Source organism: Carassius auratus, chromosome 19 (genome assembly GCF_003368295.1).
Source record: "Carassius auratus strain Wakin chromosome 19, ASM336829v1, whole genome shotgun sequence".
Classification (NCBI taxonomy): domain Eukaryota; kingdom Metazoa; phylum Chordata; class Actinopteri; order Cypriniformes; family Cyprinidae; genus Carassius; species Carassius auratus.
This window is the reverse complement of record NC_039261.1, coordinates 7,002,837-7,014,885: the sequence shown is the minus strand read 5'-3', so window position 1 is coordinate 7,014,885 and position 12,049 is coordinate 7,002,837. Positions and strand designations below refer to the sequence as shown.

At 38.7% G+C, this 12,049-nt stretch overlaps 1 protein-coding gene across 5 annotated transcripts in view; it reads right to left on the bottom strand.

Annotated features, from left to right (window-relative positions):
- trps1 (trichorhinophalangeal syndrome I) overlaps positions 1–12,049 on the bottom strand; it is a 115,559-nt gene that overhangs the window by 92,977 nt on the left and 10,533 nt on the right. The window contains exon 1 of one of the 5 annotated variants that reach the window (XM_026288591.1): positions 3,623–4,338. The exons of the other annotated variants lie outside the window; for them this stretch is intronic. Coding sequence (XP_026144376.1) covers positions 3,623–3,641 — 19 coding nt within the window. The 5' untranslated portion in view covers positions 3,642–4,338. Of the gene's footprint in view, positions 1–3,622; positions 4,339–12,049 lie in introns of those variants that run through there. 5 annotated transcript variants of the gene reach the window in all.

The window sequence follows — 12,049 nt, the reverse complement described above, 5'->3', positions numbered from 1 at the left end:
CAATGCCTATTCAGCCAGATGAAAAATAGTGATCAGTACAATCTTTAACATTTCTCTGTTCATGTTTTGAGAAAGAAACTTGTTCTGTTTTGGAACAACATTCATTGCCGAATTTTCATTTCCGAACGAGCCATTCCTGACTAAACTGAACAAACTGTCAATTACTCGAGACAGCCCATAGCTACTTTATTTTGGCCCCAGACTTGTGTCCCTCCATATTTCACTGTGAGTTCAGATGTAATCCTCTCTACATCGCGGTCCCAGGAGGATCACATGGGAGCGGAGATACACACACAGCTGGAGGACCCCATGGAGCGCTGCAGCCTGGGTCACTCCGAGCTCTCCACCCAGAAAGTCAGTTTATTAAGAATACATTACCCAAACCTCCCCTCATAATTCAGCCCTGCGCTTTCAATCCGTCAGGGGTGGATCGGAGTGAAGTCTTAAATAACAAACCCTATACAAACAAACACACACACGCATGCTAACGCTCCCTCATATAAATACTAAAGCAGTTGTGCGGGCACACGCGCCACTGATCAGTCAGGCGGAATATTGAGTTCCCAAGATCTAAAATGATGAGACTCATTTTGCATCCTTTATTTACCGGCATCATAAATTGAAGCAATAGACATAAAAAAAAAAAAAGAGAGAGACAAACTATACGCTCAAATTGCTTTCTTTCATGGGTCAAAGACAGTGTGGAGGAATTCATTTATACATGAGTAACTGGTACGATCACAGCAACGGCAGAGCTAAAGAACTGTGGTTCTGTTTGATTTTACTTGCATGTTCTGGGATTTGCCAATAATCAAGTTTTCGGGGCTACAAAAGGAGAATGACATGGAAAAAAAAACTAGAAGAACGTCACTTTAAAATGAAACAGGCCCTGCTTTCCATTCTAACAATGGTATATTCAACAGCACACATGGCAATTAGCCACGACTCGGATCCGTCAGGCATACCATGTGTGTGCGGTCACGTCTAAGAGCGAGTCGTCATAAAAGTGTTCCCCTAGCCATCCCACAATCCCACCTTGTACCGTCTCCTTTATTATTCCTCCCATCCTTTATGATGTCACCACCGCAGTCTTTTGCGGTGAGAAAGGACTCAAAGGACCCAGATCCATCTTGCAGAGGAGTTTAATCTCGTTTGTAACATTAGGAATAAATCACATTACTGTCTGTGAAGCAGAGTTTCAAGTATGTGGAGGGTCTATGGAAAACACATATGTGAGATGCTAGATAGAAGCAGTGCAATTAATTATCATTAAGGCAAAATGTCAGGAGAAGGAACTGGGCTCTGAGTCAGTGGCCCCCCACACCACATCACCCTTATCCACCCTTCAAATTGGGTGATACACACACTTTCACATATGAACCATACAGCTGTGTGGCACATTCATTTGACCCTGGGCTAAAACATGGCAAAGAAATAATTGCCTCTAAAACAAGATAACTAGCAAGTTGTGTGACACTGAGTCAATTTCATTTAAGTGCTCTATTTTTTCCTCTAACATACATCTGAAAATGGATTTTCTTTCCTTGAATTATACTGATTAAGAGAAACCCGACAGCATTAGATAAAAGCATAGTAAGCTGTGGAAGAAATTCTATCAACCTTACTTTTTAATTAAATTCAATTTACTTTATTTGCATCCGCTTTTGTTAGTCCGTTAGCAAAACACTGAAATCTCCTGTGCAATCTGGAAAAGCCAATCAAGCAAGCAGGCATTTCCATAGAAACTGAGAGAAAGAGTAGCTCTCGTGCCGTGAATAAGTGACTTTGAGGATGCAACAGGCAGCTAGAGACAGCAGGGCCACTCTGTCTTCATGGCATCATGACAGCAAGCCTCAGGGCTCTTACTGCATACCAAAATGCATCATATCCATTATATTAAAAAAAAAAAAAAAGTGAAAAATAAAAAAATAAATAATATATATTATATATATATATATTATATATATATATATATATATATATATATATATATATATATATATATATATATATATATAATTTTAATAAATTATATAAAGAAAGAAATTCATATAAAAAAACAAACAACAAAACAAAAATCTAACAAATTCTAAACAAGACAAAAATCTAAACAAAGCACCCTAAAGACAGGTTAAGAATAACAATAAGAAAGAAAGAAAGAAAGAAAGAAAGAAAGAAAGAGTGAGAAAGAAAGAAAGAAAGAAAGAGTGAGAAAGAAAGAGTGAGAGAGAAAGAAAGAAAGAAAGAAAAAAGAGCATATCTAAGCAAAGCAAAATAAATCAAAACAAAAAATAATTCTAAATAAAACACCCTAAAGAAAGGTTAAGAAACAAACAATATCAAAGCAAAGCAAACAAAAAACAAGCAACAAAACAAAAATCAAAATAAAATGCTGTAAAGAAAGGTTAAGAAAGAAAGAAAGAAAAAAAGAGCATATCAAAGCAAAGCAAAAACATCAAAAAACAAGCAACAAAACAAAAATCTAACAAAATCTAAACAAAACAATACACAAAAAACTACATAAAACACCCTTAAGTCAGGTTAAGAATAAGAAAGAAAGAAAGAAAGAAAGAAAGAAAGAAAGAAAGAAAGAAAGAAAGAAAGAAAGAAAGAGTCTTTGTAGTTCAGGTTGAGTCAACAATATTTGTTGGTCAGTTATCTTGCGGGAAAAAAAATATGTAAGCTAACACGGAGGGACTTAAACCCAGTTCGCATGTTCACATGGTCTTTAACACAATGAAACAATTATGTATTTTCTATAAGAAACGGCTGTATAATAACACACATTTCCGGTTTGGCACCATATCCTGCACTCCCAGTTAACTTTTAAGTCTGATATTGCTAATGTTGCTGTCCAGTGGCGAAAACATTACGTTTCTGTGTCATACACAAATAAAGAAAATGTTATCACCATAGCAACCATAATCTCTTTTGGATGATCTCATCTTTTGAGTTCCTCTTAAGCAGCATCTAGTCATCAACAGAAAGCAAAATATCAGGATACAGATTCTACAAGGAAGAGCTGAATATCAAACGAAAAAGTGTGGAACGTAGGCAGCCTCTCAACAAGGGATTCAACCTTTAATGTAAACAAGAAGTGAGGAGACATCTTTAGAGACTGAAATAACTCAACAGGCCTGCCAGAACACAGGGCTTTCTTCAGAGGGTGTGTGTGTGTGTGCGCTTGTATGGAGCGGCATACTAATCTCCTCCCATCCTCAAAGTGCGAGAGGAAGAAGATAAAAAAAAAAACGAATACTGCCACTGCAACACGAAGGCCTTTGAAGGAGGCGTGGACTGCCAAAATCTGTCTCCATACAGATGTCCGGGAACGCCGATCTGTGCTACGCCCAATATTCCACTGACTTTGAAATATCAGCATGCAAAATGGAAAAAATAGGGAAAAATAACAGCAAAGAGCAGACTATGGTGTCCTTCATTAAAACCTGTGGAGATAGCCAGGTTTTATGATTCTGGAGTTACAACAGATTTGAAAAGCTCTACATAAAATCACAAAAGTGCATTTCAGCTTTCATTAATAGTTTGCTGTACCTCATTGCATCTTTTATCTTCATACAAAACTACTGTTGTGTGTTAAACAGAAGGTTTAAAGTTGACAGACCTGCAGGGGATGATTTCATTCCTACGTGTTTGTGGTGGAGTCATCCAGCCTGGAAACATACAACTCATTTACAACTCTGAGACAGGAAGTCCCCTCACCTTAAGCGATGTGTCATTTCAGTATGTGAGAGGGAGAAAGTACAAAACGTCAGAAAGAGAGAGAGTGTGTTTGTGGAGTAAGGAGAGAGGAGGGGTTGGCATGTCAAAAATAAAGAGCTTTTCCCATAATTCTCTTCACCCCCTGTTTTCCTTCCATGATGCAGCTTGTGAAAGGGTGTCGTGCTCAATAAGAAGGGCCCGTGACTAACTGCCTCTCTGTGACTTTTTCTTCCCTTTTTTACGTGGCATGTCAACGGTACACAATACAACCAACACAACCCCCTTCATGTTTATTCATGAGAACTCATTCACATCAAAGAAACAACACCAAAAACTGTTGCCTTCGGCGATGTTGGCAAGGTTTTAACCCCCCACCCTCCACTTCTTCTCTTAATCAACTGAACTAAAGTCAAACTGCAGAACATGTGGACCTGTTGCACTCGACCAAAACATGCTTGACAGATAGTCCAATATTTCATCATATTATTTCATCACAAGTTTCACATAATTTCAATATAGAGGAAACCGCTACAAGGTTTCATGTACCAGCACTAGTGATTTACTAGTAGATGCTTTTGTTTTCAAAAAAAAAAATATTTAATACTTGATCATATTACTTACATTACCATTTGGTTGTTTTGGATCATTAATTAATTCTTATTTTTTTCAGCAAGGATACATAAAAATTTATCAAAAGGGACAGTAAAGACAGTAATTATAAAACATAAGATTTCCATTTCAAATATATTCTGTCCTATTCCTCAAAGCATCCTTTAAAACTAGCATGGTTTTCACAAAAACTTTTTAACATTAATAATACTAAGAAATGTTTCTTGGTCACTTAATAAGCATATTACAATGATTAAAAAAAAAAAAAAAAATCATGTGACACTGGAGTAATGGCTCAAAAACTCAAAATCCAGCTGTCTTTTTATAGGAATAAATTACATTTTGAAGTAGAATAGTAAAACAGACATTTTTTTAATTGTAATAATATCTCAAAATATTACTGTTATTCCTGCATTTTTAAACAAATAAATGCAGCCTCTGAGAGCATAAGAGAAAAATCTAAAAATCTTACCGCCCCCATACATTTAAGCAGTAAGTGCAGAAGAAACACAAAAGCACAATAAATCACATCAGAACAGCATAATATTCATGTGTATGATGGACAAATAATATTCAAAATGCCATGACAAAAAAAGGCAAAAAGATTTGAGTTGAGTTTATTTCTGTTCCTTTTTATATATTTCAAATCATGTGAAAACAGAAGTCAGTAGTGATGAACCACATTGAATTTATTTGAACAATATTTTGCCATTTTTTTTTAAGGTTAAGTCATTATTGTTAAGTTTGTAAGGAAGTGCAGCACTAATAAATAAAACTTTAACATAGAATGAAACATTTCTACAAAACACAGCTAAACTACAAAATTGCTTCTCAGCTAATATCGGCCAACCTCTAACCAGAAACCTTTGAATTTCCCAAAAAAAGCTGTGATCAGACTCCATTTCAAATTAGCACGTGACCATCCAGCACACAGACGCCTTGTTCACAACTACCTGCTTAATTTGCAAGACGCAGAACCTTCTGGTCAGAGTGTCATTATACCAAAACAGAAAAAAGAACTTTCTACCAAGCCTTGCCCAAATCTCTCCCCAGTCGGGCTTCCAGTCAGGCAGCGGGGAGGGGGAGGAGCAGAGGCCCCTGTCTGAATGACCTGGCCTCTGTGCACTCAATCAGCGCACGCTAGAACCGGAGACAACAGAGAACAACTGCTTCCCTTAAGCTTCCTGTGATCACAGGCCCCGAGCTGCCAGAGAGGGGCAGGGATCACGCGCTCTAGAGAGAACTGCAGATAACAGGCTTCCGCCAACGCCACCGTGTGTGAGAGTGTGCGTGTACGCGTGCGTGTGAAAAGAAAGAGAGAAAGGAAGGAGAGACAGATGGGAAAAAAGACCTTGTGGAACTTAAAGGACCTGAGAAATGGCTGCTTTTTTTACGTTTACGTGAACTGCCGGTCGCAACACGCTTTACATCCAGAATGTGACATGTCTGAGCGAAACGTTTAATGAAGAAAAAAAAAGTAGGGCAGGACTAATGTACTGGGAACTCCGTGGATAGAGAACAGTGGGCATTGTATACCAGAAATTACCCAGATTAAATGAGGATATGCAAAAACATTGCCTAACTAACTTTTGTGCTATTGCTTCACATGGCTCAAGAGACATCAGCAGAAAAGGACCTTTTTTTTTTTTTTTTAGATGAAGAGCAAGCTAAGCATTTCGATTAAAGATTATGGAGATTAAAAATATGTTTTGGAAACGAGAAATATTTTTTGCCATTTTTTCAAGACAACGTACATTATCCTCAAATTCTCATGCTGTTACAAAAAAATACAAATAATTTTTAAATGTAAATTAATTCATATAATATATTCTTTAATATAATAAGTAATACATTCTTTCTGCAAAATATAATCTCTTTTTTTGCATTTTGATTTTGGAACGCGAGTTGAGAAACTTTATGGATTGCTGAATAATCTTCATTAAAAGTGCCACGTCAATTCAACAATCAAAAAGAAATAAAGGTCATCATAAAAACAGCCCCACCAATTAACTCCCAAACCATGCAAGCAGTATTTCGCAATCTCAAGTGAAATTCAAAATTCTGCCGTTCAGAACGCAAGTCACACCACATGTGTAACACTTCCAGCAGTGCTGTAGTACCAAGCTAAAAATATATATTTATTAAGCAACAGGAAAAGTCAAGACGTGATTGTTCATTGCACAATGTGCTAGCAGAGGCACTGATTCTACTCGGGTTCCTCTGCTCTCCCCCCTGCTCTGCTTGCGGTGGGCTGCTCTCCTCTTTTCACACTCCTCCGTTTATGGAGTAGCAGAAACAGCTCCTGCTCTGCTGTGTTTTTTAACTTTCCCATGAAGGACTAGCAGACAGTTAAAACAGCCCTGTAGGCAGAACAATAGCTTTAATTTCCTACTCTGCACCTTGATGATTGAAATGGTTATGAGGTTTTTACGAGCTGACATCTCCCCGATGTCCTACCCAGGAGGAAACGGCTGATTGCAGCCCACCAACGTGGAGTCACTCTGAGACGCACCTGAAGAGAAGATACCCAGAGATTTCAGACGAGTTGAGATGACTGAACATCAAGTTTAACAAAGAAAGTTGAACAGATAGAAAGTTTTAAATAAAGTTGGTCCTCCTCCTGTGCTGCAATGATATTCTTTACTATTCAAAGCAAGCCGTTGCAGCTACAGTGTGAAACCAACAGTAAACCACAGCCTGAGATGCATTTCCCCTCGAAGTTAAAAGCACAAAACGTTGCGACATACCTCAGGCTTCTCTAAAGCGACACTCACGATCTCATTAGGACTCGAGCCATTTTAAACCCACTACTTGACTTTCCACAAAACAAACAGAAAAGGCTGAGGGACTCTGACTAAATAAAAAACAAGGCTGAGAGTTTACATGTTGTATCACACGGAAATAGCAATATCTTGCATGCAAGTCTGAAAATAAACTTCAAAGCTTGGGGTCTTTGTTCGAGTCAAAGTTAAAGGAATGTTCCGGGTTCAAGTCAAGTTAAGCTCTGTCTACAGAAAATAATTCTGATTTGTCTCTCAGTTTAAAAATACTGAAAAGAACATCCACAAGTTGATGCATGAAGTTATGTGTACTTTTATAACGATTATGTAAAATCTGTGAACTTTCACAAGATACATGGAAAAAACATTTTAGATAAATCGACATTTTTAACTGCATTTGTGGGACCACAATTCATTTTTTTTTATTACAAAAAAAAAAAAAAATGAAAATTTGGATTTATTAGTTCTTTTTCAAACAGATACTGTATATTTTATTTATTAACTTTTCTGTAGTAACAAACATGAATATATAGACGCATAAAACAAGTTAACTTGTAATGAAACTGGAACATCCCTTTAAGAAACTGACACTGGTTCGGCTGAATGTGAAAGGCCAAAGGTTGGCGTCTGCCACATCGTTTACAAAATGTCACTTGCTGAGGAAATCTCTTCTAGCCACTATAGGATAAATAAAAACCATTATCTTTATCTCATTGCCCAGAGAACCACAACCAGAAGCAGATCCTGGTGACAGCGAGACCTGTTGTATTAGAGTCTCTCTGCTGCCTCTCTGGAGAGATTCCAAAACGTGATCAGAAGTGATTAGCCACAGTTAAGCACCCTTAGAGGAACTCAGGTATGTCACCTGGCATCTGCGAGAAAATATTTGCACATAATCGTGTGGAAAGACTTGCTTAACATACCGATGAGGCTTTAACCTTGAGATTTGCCTTGGTGAACGTTACAGAAGCTGCTGAAGCTTAGCGTTAAGGTACAGGCAGGGCCTTTGAATGCGTAGCTCACAAATAGTTCAAATAAACCTTCTCCACACAGACAATATTCTTTGTTAGTTGCTACTTCTTTGTATCTCCACCCTTGCACACACACTAGGCTACCTGGGACACTACGAACTGCCTAAATAAAACACATTCAGCTTTTTCACCACTGCCAAGACTAAAAAAGGACCAACAACCTACAAGAGCATCAAGTCATAGTGCTGGGTGGTATTTTCTATGTAAAGGGAAGCAGTTTAACCACACTGGTTGTACAAGATTCCTCTATTTGCTTAGTACAATAATTCTCCTTTCAAATGCCGTATAGCCTTAGGACGGATTGGTCATCCGAGCTGTTTGATAAAAACAACCACACCCTCCGATACCATCTGTGATCCTTATGCAAAGACGTATCTGCCTGTCTCTCTCAGCATGGGAACTCTGCCTCATTCTACGCTTAATGAAGCAGAAAAAAATCCTGTGTAGCAATGCACTAACATTTACCTGTTGTGACTGAAAAAGTACAGTTACTTCTCAAATAAATAAAAAAACATCCGAAAGCTGGAGTGAGATGTCCTGAAGGTGGAAAAATATGCCACCTCATTTGCTCTGGACTTGGTCTTGAGCTATTCGTACTATTAGCAGAAAGGGCACCCCAAACAAGACGGCTGAAGTAAACTGAGGACGGAGATGATACTTTAGACATGCAGAGGTCTGAAGTCACCGCTATCTATAACACAAACTGTCTGTCACACTGCCTTTTTACCATGAGAAGTAGGCCACATATCATTAGGCTGGGTGAACGTGGCCTGCTCCAGACAGGAACACTCCTGCAGGATTTGAACGCTTGATCACCTGTTATGTGAGAGATAGTAACAATACTGTGAGATAGGGATGTCGAAAGAGCTGAAGTACTGACTAAAATAGGCAAATCAAGTCTCTCTAGCAATTATAACATTCAGTTTGGTACAGAACACAAAGTAGCCGAGTTTCTGCCCACATAGTTGTTTGCAAATGTTGGGAAATTGCATTAAAATGGAAAAGCAAAGATTTGAATGGTTTACAAAATGTGCATAAAAAGCTTACAGGCTCACTGAAGGTGGATACATTTTTATTCAATAAAACCCACACACACATACCACGATGGAAACACATTTACCAAATAAATTCCAGTCATGTGACAAAAAATTTGCTAAGGGAGAAAAACTAAATATAATTTTACAGCATCTCAATTTTTAATTATACTAAATTAAAATTAGCCCAACAAGTCTATAAGTCATCATTTATATTTACAAATATTTTCATATATATTTTGATGTTTGATGTCAGTGTGTGCTATAGGAGGCTATATTTAATTTCTTCACATTAACGTACAAAATTGCTAAAGAATCATGAAAATTTCAACAGGGCTCTAGACTCGTTCTTCCCCCGATCACTCTTTTGCGAATAACTTTCGCAGCTGGTCGCACAAGCACAACATTTGGTCACAATTTTTATTTTATTTTTGCTACAACGTGGTATTAATCAATGCATGCTGATGGACTTTTATCATAGTTTATAGTTATATGGTAACTTTTTCACCAGGATTATTTATTTGAATTTTGGGAATTCCTCTTTTGCTGTGTTATAAGCTGAGCTTTGTGTGCTTTTACTATCACCTTTGCAATCTTGGTGTCACGTTTTATAAGAAAAGAAAATTGTTTGTATTGCTTATATATCTAGACACCTTTCACTTTTTAAGACTAAAACAAAACTAGTTAACAAGTTAACAACAATAAAACATTAGGCTATATGACAAACTAGCTTACATAACGTTTATTACCAAAACAAATAAGACGAGGCATGGCATACACCACATGCTGTATTATATACCAACTAATAAATTACAGAATGCTTAACAAACACTGAGGAATGTTAGCCTCCATAGCGTAACGCGAGGTAAAAGATAACAAGCTTTTTAAATCAAAAACAAAAAGAAAAGTAAAACTCAACTGGCTGTCGGAGAAAGGACTTGAATTTTTAATTTCCTTTTTTTTTTTTTTCAGAAGAATACCAACATGTTCACCTTCTCTGGTTCAAGAAGCGGTCTTTAACTTTACTTTAGTGTGAAAACCAAATCCTCCGTCAGTCATCATTAACTCAATATTCACATCATTTTTGCCGCACGCTGCACACACCTTAGCACTCGTGCTGACGCAGCCAGACTATAGTCGGTGTTAAAAACCAGGCTCTACACCTGAAGCGACTGCCCTGGGAGCGCCTCTCTTCACGTGAATACTAAGATCTGACTGCTGCTATATATCATGGCTCTCCAATGCTTGCTGTATGGAGCAGACACTTTGGAGCAGCGCAGACCATGCACTCGCTCTGATGCGACCAGGTCAAATTTGTACTAGCACATTTTCAAAAAATTGTCACAGTCTAGAGCCCTGTTCAATAATACGGATATAATTTCAACCCTATGGGCTCTTGCAACCTGTTTCCCACATGATCTGTGGGTTTTGTCTGAAAAGGTGAAATGTTGCTTTCTACCTCCATAGCAAAGGCTTTGTCAGAGAAAAGGTCAGGTAATAATGCCTGTATGCACGTATGTGTGGTTTCCACTGCGCTAGAGTGCCATAATTGGTCTCACTGCAATTGTGTACCTGTATAAGAGCAAATATTACACATTTCCTCTCAATATAATGACTGTAAAGCCTGTACATGCAAGTACATGTGAGTGCACGCAAGAGTTTGCTAGAGAGGTTTTACATTTTAGCCTCTGTACAATAACTCTCTACCTAAAGTGGAGCGCTTGGGGCTCGGATCACCCTCAACATATCAGCACAATTGACAAATCCAATCCCGACGCCTACACAAGCGCCTGGCTCTCTGCTCAACAGCTTCCTATAGAGTCATCACCTCAGTTAGCTATAGCATGCACACACTCGGAGCACGCAGATTTATGGCATAGCTATACTGCATGGGAAATCTGAGCGCCGTTTAGTGCCAGAAAAGTGGTAACGTAGGGTGTCAGATTTGGTCACGCAGTGTGAATTTAGAGTAGTCGAGGTCTCCAAATGAGATAGAGAAGATCATTTGAAATAGATCTGAAATTTTGTTTTACAGTTGGTAAATAAGAAGAAATATGAGCAAAAAAGTGGGCCTGAAATAAGGCTGTTGCCAGCTACCTCAAGATACATTCAAAACTGCCAAATAGGCGAGAAAGACCCAGGTGATTCATAGGTGCAGTTTAAGAACAAGAAATGACTGCCCAAATAACGGCATATAATAGACTGGATTGAAGTTTAGGTAGCAGGACTCAGGACGTTGTATTGTTACCACATTCTTTCCAGCCTGGTGTCACTGGATCGGTCCTCCGCCATCCAACTGTCCGCTTAAATCTTTCCCCCATGCCGCAATTGGCAAAGCCGAGCCGAAGGAGCACTTAAAGCTGCTTGGCTCCAGTTCGGCCGTCCTGACCGCCTCCAAGTCAACTGGCCCCGACATATAAATAAGAACAATATCAGATAAGTCTTGCAGGAAGCCTATAAACATTTACATTCTCTTTCAAGTGCTGTTTATGGATATTTTATCTCCTATCTGGAAGTCGAAGACATGGTGAAAAAGAAGGCGACCTGGGGAGGAATCCGAGGCAAGTGGTGAATCAAAAAGGCAGCAGGCCCTGACAGGGACCCAGGCCCATTGACCATAATAGGTGTTGAGAGTGGCGGCCTCCACAGATGAGGAACCAGCTCCTTAGGCCTGCCAGAAGAGTTATGAGATGGTGCGGGTAGTGATGGGGAGGGGAGGGATGCCTGGTAAGCTACTAATTCTATATCTTCTTCTGACAAAGACAAAGTGTAGCCAGCAGAGTTCAGTCTGGGAGACGGGGAGAGGGAGCTTGTAGTTCTCACTAGTGTTGTGTTTAACAGAGTAGACCCACTCCATTCTTCCTGTCCTCCAGCC